This window comes from Neofelis nebulosa, chromosome 7 (genome assembly GCF_028018385.1).
Source record: "Neofelis nebulosa isolate mNeoNeb1 chromosome 7, mNeoNeb1.pri, whole genome shotgun sequence".
NCBI classification, from domain to species: Eukaryota; Metazoa; Chordata; class Mammalia; order Carnivora; family Felidae; genus Neofelis; species Neofelis nebulosa.
In genome coordinates, this window is record NC_080788.1 from 126253809 (window position 1) to 126266934 (window position 13126).

A 13126-nucleotide genomic window follows, 5' to 3' on the forward strand; every position below is an offset into this window, starting at 1 on the left:
TGATCAGTGAAACTCTTAGGTATACAAGGTTCCCCCTAACGGCAAGCTGGAGCTGGCTCAGGGAGCCTTAAGAACCAGCTGTGCCCATCTCTTCGCGACACTGTCCCTCTTCGGTGATATCTTCTTTCACAGTCTGAAATCAAATGATGTATTTATATAACACTAAACCCGACAAATCCTGTAAATCAGTGTTTCCCCCTGTACTCCCTGAGAGCCTATTTTGAAATATTTACCAGCACGCTAATGCCTAAATTTGACTAAGAACGTACTTCTTGTTGCGGTTTTATTATTACATTTACACCTCACTCTAAGGTTTACAAAGTAATATCACAAAAACCCTGTGATAAAGACATTACTAGTCCCATTTTATTGATGAGGTGCAAAAAGGTTAAGTAACTTGACTGAGGTCAAAAAGCCAGCAAGTAGCAAAAGAGTTCAAATCCTTGGTCTTTTGATTCCATAAAAAGGCTCTACGAAAATTTTTGTTGAAATCATAATGAGGTGATAACCCAATATCCTTCAAATATTAATAGTAAATAGAGTATTTCATTAAAATATTTTACATTTAAATTTTAAAAAAGCATAAGGGTAGTTCTAGATGGGGAAAATATATATTGTGAGAAAAAATATGGGTAACGTATAGGCATTTGTTAGACTCAGAAAACTAATAAAGGTGAAGCCAAAAGCCAAAGAAATATAACATTTATAGAGCTACTTGTCCAAAGTCCTCCTGTACATAATTCAGTATGCTAAATCACCTATGATGACCATTATTAACTCCTTTTAATTAACATAAATAAGTAAAAAGTATAGAATTATGTAAATGAAATAGCAGGAGGCAAGGGTTGTTCCTGATAGGCAACTCATTAACTTTAAAATGAAAGTGCTGGGGGGCGCCTGGGGGGCTCAGTTTGTTAAGTGCAGAACTCTTGATTTGGGCTCAGGTCATGATCTCATGGTTCCTGGCACCTAGCCCTGTGTGGGGCCCTGTGCTAACAGCCCAGAGCCTGCTTGGGATTTTCTTTCTCTCTTTCTCTCACTCTCAAAATAAGTAAACATTAAAAAAATAATAATAAAATAAAATAAAATAAAATAAAAAAAAATAAAAAGTGCTGGGCTTTCACAATCTCTGGTTCTCTTTTTAAGCTCTTATGCTGCTTTTGTACTACATTAAAGAGTGGTTAAAACACCCCTCCTGTATCTGTTTTTCGAATTTAAAAAATGCCTAAAAATTTCAGAATATCTACAGTGTATTTCTAAATTACATATTCTTTACATAAAGGTAATTTCTTACAGCTTTACTGTCATCTCACCACACATGAACACAAAGCACTTCCTAAAGAAAGGATGGGGAAAACCACCAGTCTCCTGTTGAATACTATGCACTCTGTTTTGATCCAACCCCCTCACAATTCCTCAGCGACCTTCTCCACCAATCTCTGACAAATGGAATATGTTTTTAGTTCTTCTTTTTAACCTGTCCGCCACATTGGACACTCTTGACTATACCTTTCCTGAAATGCCCTGCCTAGGTTTCCTTTTTTTTTTTTTTTTTTTTTAAAGACACATTTATTCAGCATCATGATCAGACTATTACATTTAGCAATCAACAGCATGGGTGCAAAAAACCATCTACATTAAAACCCTTTGTTTGAATGCTTTACACTTTCCATAGAACAGAAACTAAAATAACCTGTTATACAATTAGGTTTCCAAGATACCATTCTCTTCTGGTTCCCTCCTGTCTCTCATATAATCCTTTATTCTTATTTGCTAGAACCTCTTTCTTAGTACTTCCCTTACAGATTGGTGTTCTAGAGTTTAATTCTCTTCTCCCTACATGATCTCATCCAAATCCCATGATTTCAACTACCACCAATGGGTTACTGGATCCCAAATATTTAACTTTAATCCCAATTTCCTCCTTAATGTCTAACCCATTATGCACTGAAAACTGTTCTACCTAGACTTTCATGGTTAGGCTTCAGGTCCTTTCCACCTAAACTCAACATGCTAAAAAACTGGATTTGTCACTGTTCTCTCCAAATCTGTTCTGTGTTATCTACCTTGACAAACAGCTTCATTATCCACCTAGTCACCCAAGTCTATACCTAGTCATCATCAATTCTAAACCTTTTCCAGTATAGCAGTGTAGTTGAGAACATAGGCACTTGACTACCTAAGTTCAAACCCGGTCGCCACTAGTCTCCAAATGTAACACACTGAGCTATTAACTTCCTATGTTTTAATTTCCTCATTAGAGAAAAAAATACCAAACAATCTGCAGGGATGACATGAGTATTAAATGGTTAACCCATGTAAGTTTCTTACAATGACTAGCACAAACTGAGTAGTAAAACAAACAAAAAAAAGTCTGCTGGTATTATTATTATTGTCAAGAGCCAATCAATCAACATATGACACATATTTTATTTTCTTTAAGATTAGCTCTTCTCCATAACTCTGATTCTACTTTTATGTCCTCATCAACTCTGACAGACTATTATGCCATACTTCATCAATATTAAGACATATTTTCTCACATTTTACCATCTCTGTCTTGGGATATTGTCTTGCAGCTGATAGTATATCATGTATTTTTTTTTTTTCTTAGTAGATATAATGATGCATCTGACAACTGATGGTGTCTTAGGTTCAATGAAATATAGTAAAGCCCTCTTACCTATTCTTCCAGCCTCCATTCTGCTCTGCTCACCCCAATTAATAACCCCAAATCCACTACAGCCAGTAGGCTATATGGAATTGGGGAAGAATTCATAAAATAGCTGAAAGCATTTGACAAATGTCAGATAGTTCAATATAATTTCATCTTTCGTCATAAGCATTATTATGGTAGTTCTATTTCAAGGAATTTTGAAAAACTTATAATTAACCTTTGAAGACTTATCTGTTTATTTACCTATTCAACAGATATCTACAATGTTCCAGGAACTGTTCTAGGCACTGAAGATATGGCTGTAAACAAAATAGACTCAAATCTCAGTCCTCATGGACTTTTCATTCTAATAAAGGGAGAATAAAAAATCAATAATATGGAATCTATATCATATGATAAGTACTATGGAAAAAAACTAAAGCAGGAAGGAGGGATAGATTTATCACACTCCTGACAATCATGTTATGAAATAACTCCCCTGTGTGGGGATAATGCTGATACCATTAGACCCTAGAAACATTTCCCCAAATGCCGGATCTCAATTAAGCATTTATCCAGGCAACTTTGATTTGGAAAAGAAGGGGTAAATCTCAAAAGCCTTGGGTTTACACAGCTCATAAGCGGATCCACTTTAGTTACCATGCTAATAAGGACTGTGGTTATAGCTTCTATGGCCTTGACAAGTCTTTGCCTTTTATATTTTGGGGAGGTCACAAATGTTGAATGAGGGCACATTTCAGGTCCACGACTTACTGCCACCTCTGCCTTTCCTGAACTCCCAAAATAGCTAAACGTTCTTTTTAAAGGGTTTCAGTGCTCTGAAATAGATGCTCCCAGGTGGCTGCTATAACTCATTTCAACCCGGCCGAACAGGCAAGAATAAGCCTCTTTACTGTTAGTTTTATCTTCCCTTCAGTGCTTAGGAATACAAAATGATCTCTAAAAGTTTACGCTTTATTAACTTCATGAGCCACCAGAAAAATTCCTTCAGTATCATCAGGATAATTCAGCACAGGTACCTTCAGTGTCCTAATATGATTCTCAGCCTCACTCTTTTCCTTCTTGAAGTGCTTCATCAGCTCCTGGATGTTCTGCTCGTGTTTAGTTTTCACACTCTGCAATGATGATGTGAGATCTTCCAGCTCCCTCTGGTGAACATCTCGTTCTAGCTTTAACTGTGTAACGATTGTAGCTGTTTCTTCATCTCTAGATTTCACCTGTGTCTTGAGGTCAGCAAGGGTCTTAAGCACCTCTTTCCTGGCTTTCTGTTCCTCAGCCAGTTTATTAGCGAGATCGGCCCGGATGGCACTCAAGTCCTTGACAGCCTCTTGCATCTCGAGAAGTTGAGCTTTGTCCTTGGCCTGGCCCTTTTTTAGCTCTGCGATTTCTTCTTCCAGGTGAGCTTTCTCAACTTTCACCTGGCTTTGAATCTTACTCTGCTTCTTCAATTCACTTTCCAGCCTATGGATAGTGTCCAGGGAATCCTTGACTTCTAGTTCAAGGTCAGCTTGATGAGCCTTAATATCACTTAGTTTCTGCTCCTTACAGTGAAGTTCCTCCTCTTGAAGGGCACGCTTGGTTAAGACGTCATTCAATTCCTTTCGAAGAGTCTCTATCTGTTGTAACGCTGCATAAAGCTGGCTTTTCAATTCATCCTTTTCTTTTAGAATCTATCAGGTAAAAAAAAAAAAAATTCACTGTAAAGGTCATCATAGGGACTGTCAGAATATAAAGTTTAATACACACAGAGAAGAAAAATTCATAAAATAAAATTTTGTATTTTTCCATTTTTTTAATGAAAAATAATTTTCAGGCTAGAAAAATACAATTACCCTGAAGTAGTGCCACATTGAAATATATGTTTCAGATTCTCATCACCAACACAGGTCAGTCCTTGATTATAAGTATTTAAATGTAGGATAAGATTCAGCAAAAGAATGGGGGGAAAAAAGACTCCTATTATAATTTACCAGGGGTTGAAATAATATAATGTTAATTAAAATAACAATTCTCTGCATTTTAATTGCACAGTTTTTTTTTTTCAATAGCACACTTTTTTTTTTTTATTAATGTATTTTTTTTTGGGGGGGGGGGACAGAGAGAGACAGAGCATGAACGGGGGAGGGGCAGAGAGAGAGGGAGACACAGAATCGGAAACAGGCTCCAGGCTCCGAGCCATCAGCCCAGAGCCTGACGCGGGGCTCGAACTCACGGACCGCGAGATCGTGACCTGGCTGAAGTCGGACGCTTAACCGACTGCGCCACCCAGGTGCCCGCAATAGCACACTTTTAAAAAGGAGAAACCTCAAAAAACATATGGAAGATAATATATGGAAGATATATGAAGATACAATCTAAGAAAGACATCAACCGTCATTAATAAAGAAAGTTAGTGACAAGAAATACACCAGTATGTAACTGGGAGTCTTGAAGTCCCAAAAAGACAGAAATAAGATTAAGATTAAGATTAGGATTAGGAGAGGTTGGGAAGGGACTCAAGAGAAAAGTCAAGGGACCGGATGTCCATCACCCTGCGCCAGCCAGCAGCTAAGGAAGCTGAAATCATTTCTCCCCATCAACCCCCAACACTGGCACTGAGAACAATCTCTGTCCCTGCTTATGGGCACATGTCACAGCTTGATGACAGAAAAAAGAAAATTAAGATTCTCATTTCAGAATTAGAAATAATGACTAAAGACACAAATACTTACAAGGAAGTTTTACACTTTATGTTTTATACTTCAGTATGAAACAATTCATGGTAAACTGCAATAAGGCAATCACTCCAAAAAAATAGTTTCCTCAAATCCTTGTCAGTTTTAGCAAAGGAGAAACAGAATGAAGCTAGCATGAGAAATAATGAAAGGAGGTGGTTATGCAATTGGGCTGTGACCAGAAAGAACTGAATATGATTCTCAGTCCAGCCATAAGTCATTCTTGGGCCTTAAGGAAATTATTTATCTTTATAAAGATAACAATAACACCTATATCATAGGGTTGGGATGAAGACTAGTAGAAAAGAGTTTGGTTGGACAGAAGATTCAAGCTCAAGGAGAAGCCAGGATCTCAAGGAGGTATTTGTTCAAGACAGTGATCAACTCTGTGAAGAAGAGGTATAATTGAAAAAGCAAGGTCCCTGGATTGAAAAGACTCAGGTCCACAGAGGAAAGAATTCACCTTGAAAGGCAGGAAAAATGGCTAGAACTATAGGGTCTAAGGGTAGGTGTATTATTTTTCTATTTCAGTGTAACAAATTCCAACAAACTCAGTAGCTTAAAACAATACCCATTTATTATCTCTCTGTTTCCATAGATCCTAAGGCCAGGAGAGGTATTGTGCCCAGGGTTTCCTAAGGCTAAAATCAAGGTGTCAGCTGGCCTGGGCTCTTACTTGGAGGCTTTGGGGGGAGACTCCACTTTCGGGTTCATCCATGTTGTTGGAATAATTTAGTTCCATGCTCTCACCACTCTGGTCCCAGTTTTCTGGCTAGCTTTGGGCCAGGGGTTGCTCTGAGCTTCTAAGGCCACCCACACTCCTTGGCTCATGGACTCCTCAGACTGCAGCCAGTGACACCACAATGAATCTTTCTCTTGTTTCAAAGCCTTGGACTTCCCCTCCTCTCAACAGCCAGAAAAATGTCTATGCTCTTAAGGACTCTTGTGATTAGATTAGGCCCATCTGGATAATCTCCTTATCTTCAGGTCAACTGTGCCATATAACATAATCATGAGAGTGACAGCTCATCATGTTCACAGTGTCCAAAAATTAGGGTAACTCATTTCTGGGAGGTCACTCTGCTTACCATACTAGAGAAGACAGAAATGGACAGAATCAAGTCTTGGCTATAAGGACATGCAGGACGGGCCTGAGAACAAGGAGACGTGGCTTCAAGACAGTGATTAATGTGTGGAACACATAACAGACGCCCCTGGCCAGAAGTTAAGAGACTTCCATGCAGCTCTAACAATGAAAATTATATTTTCAAGACGAAGCTTTAGCAGGTAAAACATCTTGGAACACAAAAGACTATAATGTCTTCCTGAAGTTGGTTTAAACAGCAAAGGTATTTATTTTTCTCACATAACAGGAACACCACAGATGGAACAGTTCAAGAAGAGCCCTTCAAAACTCAGGCTCTGCCTCTCTACAGTTCTCCAGGTTTTGCCCTCTGCTTCAGTGTTCCAAGCAGCACATCACATGACAATGGGTGGCAGCCTTAGAGTGGACAGTCACAGACTATAATGGTCAAATTTTTAATTTCTTTGCCAATATAGTTACTAAAAACTAAGTAAGTTCTATTTTCTTTTTGTTAATTGCTTGGCTGGTAGCCACAGCCCAAGTTTTTGTCTAGACATGGTCTCTGAGTCTGAAAATGACCGTGTCTCAACTGCTACCTCAATATCCTGGACATTCCCAGGGGCCCTCAGTTGAATAAGCTTTATCTTGAGGGGATTCAAAACAATGGACTTGGATCCCCTTTGTCAGGCCAGGAATGCTTAAGGAGAAGCACTTGAAAGGGGTCTGAGAAATCAGGCTTGTTTTTTTACCCCATTTTTATTTCTAAGTTTCCTACCTCCCTCTCTTGCTTGGGCTAACTTCAGCATGCATAGATCATTTGGCTATTCCAATGCTAAAAAAACTCCAAATTACAGACTCTGTATATTTGGATTATAAATTGCAGATTTTCAATCTCTCTACCCCCAAAACATCTTGCTCTCTGCTTTTATTATTTATTTTTCTCTGCTTATATAGACAGGCAGGCTTCAACCTACACTTGTCTTTCTCTTGTGTGCCTCTTCTGAAGGCTGCAGTACATTCACAGCACACGCCAACGTCCTCAAGTTTTCATTCTGGTCATTTAATACCCCACTCTGAGGCACATCACTAACCCAACATATGATTTCCAATGGTTCAACTAACTACTTCCAATAGCAGTTTGCCAACTTTCCATTTAGAAAGGTAGGCTCCTCCGGTCCCCACTTTATTCCCCACTTAGTCAATCCTACATTTTAGGCTCTTTTACTTAAAGCTCCTGGCTCCCAGAATTGATGTCTCATATCAGCTTGACTATCTTCAGCTGACGGTACAGAAACACTCCAGTTCAGGTTGACTTAAACTACAAGGCAATTTAATATCATTCCATGCAGAACTGCTCTAGACACGGTGCCAAAGTTCAGGTCCACCTCTCTGAATTTCTCTTGGCAATACCTTCCTGTGTGTGAGACTTCATTCTCAGGACCATTGCAAGACAGCCAGCTTCAGCCACTGCAGGTATCACAGCCAAATACAACAAAACCAGAGAAGGAGAAAATGTCTCTTAGGTATCTTCTTCAGGAGTGAGTTTACCGGAAGCTCCCCCAACAGATTTCATAACTCATTCTTCATTGATCGGAACAGGGCTGTGTGCTTGGTAACTGGCCTGCATTGCTTTTTGAACGAAACGGACTGGGGCAGGGGGAGATGGGGATAATCAAGACCACTATAGGAGCCAACTGATATTTCTACGTAAATTGTGCTGGTACTATTCAGGAGTGGAAATGGAAAAAGTAAAGAGTTGGTTTGATTCCAGATTGACGATCAGTAAGACAAGTGAGGTGGAAGAAGAAACTGAAGATGATGATGAGCATGTCATCAGAGTAGCTTTTCACGAAGTCCAGTTGACAGGAAAAAATAGATTCCAGGAAATGGCTGGTCAACCAGAGGAATGTGGAAAATCAAAATCAGATGTTAATGGTTAAAAAAGGAAAAGGGAATAAAAGAAATGTGTAAGATCAGAGATTGAAATTTTGGAACTGAAGATATGAACATAGAGAATTACAGATGAGGACAAATTTTACCCACAGAAATTATCTGCTGAGCAACTTGAAGGTCACTGTAAAATGGGAAATTAGTGAAGCTTAAGGACACAGAGTTCAATGGGTTGCCAACTTGAACTTCGGAATCATCAAAGATGATAAGACTTGCATGTAATGAAACAGGTTGAGGGGAAGCCAGGTGTCAAAATCTTTGAGAAATGTGGAGGCATAATGGAAAATAAGCAGCAGTCAGGATCAATGAGAAGAGAATGTTCTAACCAAACAAACCCTGCTTCCAAAGATGAAAAGCTATAAGAGAAGATTGTGAAAGAAGGACTGAAAATGGCTGTGTGAAGCCAGAAGAATGATACTGTCTAAAACCTTAATAAGAACAGGAACCAACTCCTCAAAAGCCTGACCACAAAGTACATGCAAGTTGTGTCTGTTTATTTGTTTGAATTAACTAAAAGGTAGACAGAAATTTTTGAAAGAAAAAAAAAGTTATTTTTCTGCATTTGAGGGTACATGCAGACAGACTGCTGGATTATTCTAATATATCAGTACATGAGCCTTTCTAAAATTGCATGTGATAGAAATGGTACATATTTAAAATGTACTTTATCACTGATCCTTCTTACTTTTCAACCTTTAAATTAAAAAACTCAGCTTTTAAAAGACAGTATATATTACATACACTCTTTTTCTCCTCAGCATGAAGGCAATACACAAAAGGAAAAGATGGCAATTTAAGATTCTTGAAGTCAAATATTATCAAGTAAAAAGCTCAATATTCAGGGCCAAACCAATTATTCTGCCAACTCAGCAAGAAAAACAAACAACCTAAAAAGTTATATAAATTTGGAAATATTCAGAAAAGCATACATTATGATCAGAATCCAAGTTCAACATTTTTTTCCTTTATCATTTTCAAAGCACATACAAGAACCAATAACTTCAAACAACACTTTAAAAAAGATGACAAAATGCATAAAAAATAAAAAATATAAAGACACAAGAATCACAACTAATGATTAGTTTATTTGTATCTACAGAATTTTAGGTCTTCCAATATGTGTTCATCTACATATTCTTAAAGAACATCATGATTCCCTAATGTCAACATCCATGCCATTTTCTTTCAAGGAAAGTATACAATCTGATCTCCCTGGGTTGTTTTTTTTTTTCTGCAATGCTTTGTTTTTTGTTTGGTATTTCATATCATTCAATAATGAAGTAGTTCTATAACAGAATATGTATCTGATAATCTTACCAAAATTCCAAAAATGTAAAAAAGAAAAAAATCAGTGCAATTTTTAGGAGAATAAAACCCTTTAGCCTTCTACTACATTTTTAAGTGGCAAATCTTAAAGCATAAAATAAATTATGCTGGAAAAAGAGAGAAGTAGACACAGAAGTATTTAGAAAACACAAAAAATTGCATCATTTAAGCATGGAAAATGGCTTAACAAAGTTACCTAGTAAGCACTTAATTTATTCTGTAAAACATAATGTGTTTTATTTGTAAATTAGTATTATTTTTATTTTAATACATACTTCCAAATATACCCTGGAGTCACTTTTTGAAAATAATTAATCCAAAAAAGAAAACAAAACAAAACAAAAAAGGAATAGGCTGTATAACTAATGCCTTAGGGTGGCTTTGTGATTTTATTAAGTATTAAATACTCCTTAGGGGTATTATTCACTAAGACATAAAAATATACATGCTTTTTTTCTGAAATTATTTACAGTGTATTTCCACATCATGGATTTACCGGACACTTGAATTTGCAGTGAAATATGTTACCCTTTCTTCTTTGATTAACCATTGCTCTAACTCCAACATGCTGCATTAATTTTTAAGGCTTTTAAAGTGAATATTACAAAGCCTGCTGTGATAATTGTGATACTACCCTAACTGTGGCAATCACTTTAAAACTACTTCTTTGCTTATCATTAGCAATGCTAAGTGATAAAAATAATTATATCAGGAGCATTCTGGGAAATAACTGTTTAACGATTGTGAATATTCTAAAAAATTCCATCTAGAAAACTCTGCATTGTGGATTAGGATACCGTCTGATGACATGGACTCTTCTAAATTTCCTCTAATTAAGTAAAGTCCCCAGACACTTCTTAATCAGTCTACCCCTCTCACCCACCCCCCCTTCTTTCTAGCTGCCTCCCCTACAGTCATGCTCACTGAACCAGTTACCAGACCAGACTGACAACAGAATAATCAAGGTAGAGCAATTTCCTGGGATCAAATCAGTTCAGATTCAAGTCTGAAAGCTTTAGAACTGCTTTACCTCAGGGCAACCAGTCACCCAGTATGTGTCAGATGGGTTAAATTGAAAAGCCCTCCACAGTGAGCCCAAGGTGATCACTTCCTCCATCTTATATCTGAGACATTCGTATCTAAATGGTAAAGCATCTTCTCCATGCCAGCTCATCTGAAATAAGCATCTGTCACTCTTAAGGGCTGACAATTGATTTTATAAATATAATTGCCCCACAGTTTGTTTTCTTTTGAAACAAAGTCAACTTATCCAAATGATTATTCTTCTGGAATGTTCAGAATTCTTGACAAGTGACAAATGACAAAGGAAAAATGATAAACCAAGAATACACATGGATAAAAGTCAACCCTGACTTTCCTGATCATATTATAAACATCTTGGTTTAATTCAACCCAAATATAGAGTTGAGAATCAACATAGGAGCATAAAATCCATTTAAACTAACTGATTATACAAGAGAAAAGATGATTCGAAATGCACACATGGATCAGGGAAATGCTTTTTGTTGCTATAAAAAAGGCACAAAAGCCGAGTTTTAAAGAGGCTTGCGACCTGATAACACTACTCAGTGAGACTGTGAACATCACTCATTTAACTAAACCCATTGTAGTTACTGCCAAAAAAAATGGTCCAGTAGTAACTACCACATCTTTAAATGTCTCTTTCCAACTAATACTTAAATTGAAATACTTAACAAGATGAGATTCTAAAATTCATGCACTGGGGGAGAAAGTCAAGTGATGTTATGGAAGATTTCACTACTCTTTTTCCATTTGAATATTAAAGAACAATTTCAACTTAGGGAAATAAAAGCTAAACTGGGAGATGGGGGAGGAGGTGGATCTCTTTTAAGGGCCAAACTCTAAAAATCTACAGAATGTTAAACTATGAAAAAGGCTTTAAGAAGTTAAAAAACTAAGTTCCTTTTTACCTTGAAATAGCCAAGACATAAAGACTCTCTATCAAGGACATCTTGATAGACTATATGAACAGCATGGCATTCAAGTGTTTGTTCAAAGGATGGATGAATGAATGGCTGGTCACAGCAAAAATCACCCATTAGGAATTTGGCTTTTATACCTGATTATTCTTGTCTGTCAGTTGCTCAAGAGTTTCAGACTGCTTCTCCAGTGCTCGCTCTATTTTCTTATGCTTAAGCTTCCACTGTCTAATGGACTCCTGAGCTTTCGTCTTCAGCTCTTCTCTCCTCTTCTCCGCTGCCTGTCTCAGGGCCTCTGACTGCTGGAACTCAAGAAGGTACTGCTCGGCCTGTTTGGTGGCATCCTCAGCATGGTGAGTCAGCTCTGAGATCTGAAGGTCAGCGCACTTATGTTTGGCCTCACAAGTCTCAAAGTGATTCTGGATCTCCTTAAGTTGATCCAACATCTGTAGTTGCTGCTTTTCCCTGTTCTCCAATTCACGTGTTAAATTCTGGGAATAAAGCATGTGAAATATTAGGAACATGTTCTTGTCAAAATTGGATGCATAACATATCATCAAACAAGAATCTCTAATGTCACTGAAGTGGGAATCATCTGTATTAAATTTCATTAGTAATCAGTCTAGAAAATATGAGTCCCCTTCTGTGTATTTTATAAGAACATTAGTTGGGAATAATTTTTTATAGGAATAGTTTCCTTTTTTACACTATTTCATTATCCAAAAAGGGAAGATATGTATTTTCCAACTGTCACTGAGATAGAAGGCCTTGTTGATGAGAAAAACAATGTGCATTACTTTTGTAAAATCTCTTGCTTTGTCCAACTGGAAAAAAGATCAATAGTTTACAATTGTCAGACTATCATAGCAATCATACATAATATTTCACTTTCTGGCAGCACATAAAATGTTACAATAAAATAAAAATCTATAATAAAAATGTGCATTGATGATAGAAACATCAGTATAGATAATACTATACTTGAAAGTCTATTTAAAAGGCTCTCAAAGTGTTTATAGATAGGTTATTTCCAGCTAAGTCTAACATTACAAGTTGCCGAACTTATCTCAAGCTTATATGAATCACTGTGGGACAGATATTTAAACAAATTTACTTGGAATACGTAATAATCAAGAAAAGCAAACCTGGACTCTTAAAATCTAGTTTCCCTAAAGCAGAAGTGGTCAACCATACATTTGGAAATTGCACTAAATCATCATGATTCATACCTATTTTTAATTTGAGAAGAATTGGTGAAGATCTATTTTTAACTTCAAAAATGAGAAGGCACTGCTTTTATGTAACATTTTATACAAATAAAAGAATGTTTCCATCTTCAATCTTATAAAGCTTTGGAAAGGAGTGACAAATTCAGAAATAATGTATCCCATAAGCTGCTCCTCCTGAGCCTTAC

At 37.1% G+C, this 13126-nt stretch overlaps 1 protein-coding gene across 7 annotated transcripts in view; it reads right to left on the bottom strand.

Annotated features, from left to right (window-relative positions):
* The window catches only part of CEP128 (centrosomal protein 128), a 385845-nt gene that overhangs the window by 255026 nt on the left and 117693 nt on the right, over window positions 1-13126 (bottom strand). For all 7 annotated transcript variants that reach the window (XR_009264662.1, XM_058739903.1, XM_058739906.1 and 4 more), the window contains 2 exons: window positions 11853-12203; window positions 3697-4347 (listed from right to left, as the gene is read on the bottom strand). Coding sequence is in view for 6 of the 7 variants with exons in the window: in XM_058739903.1 (XP_058595886.1) it covers window positions 3697-4347; window positions 11853-12203 (1002 nt within the window). In the remaining variant the exon portion in view is untranslated. The remainder of the gene's footprint in view (window positions 1-3696; window positions 4348-11852; window positions 12204-13126) is intronic.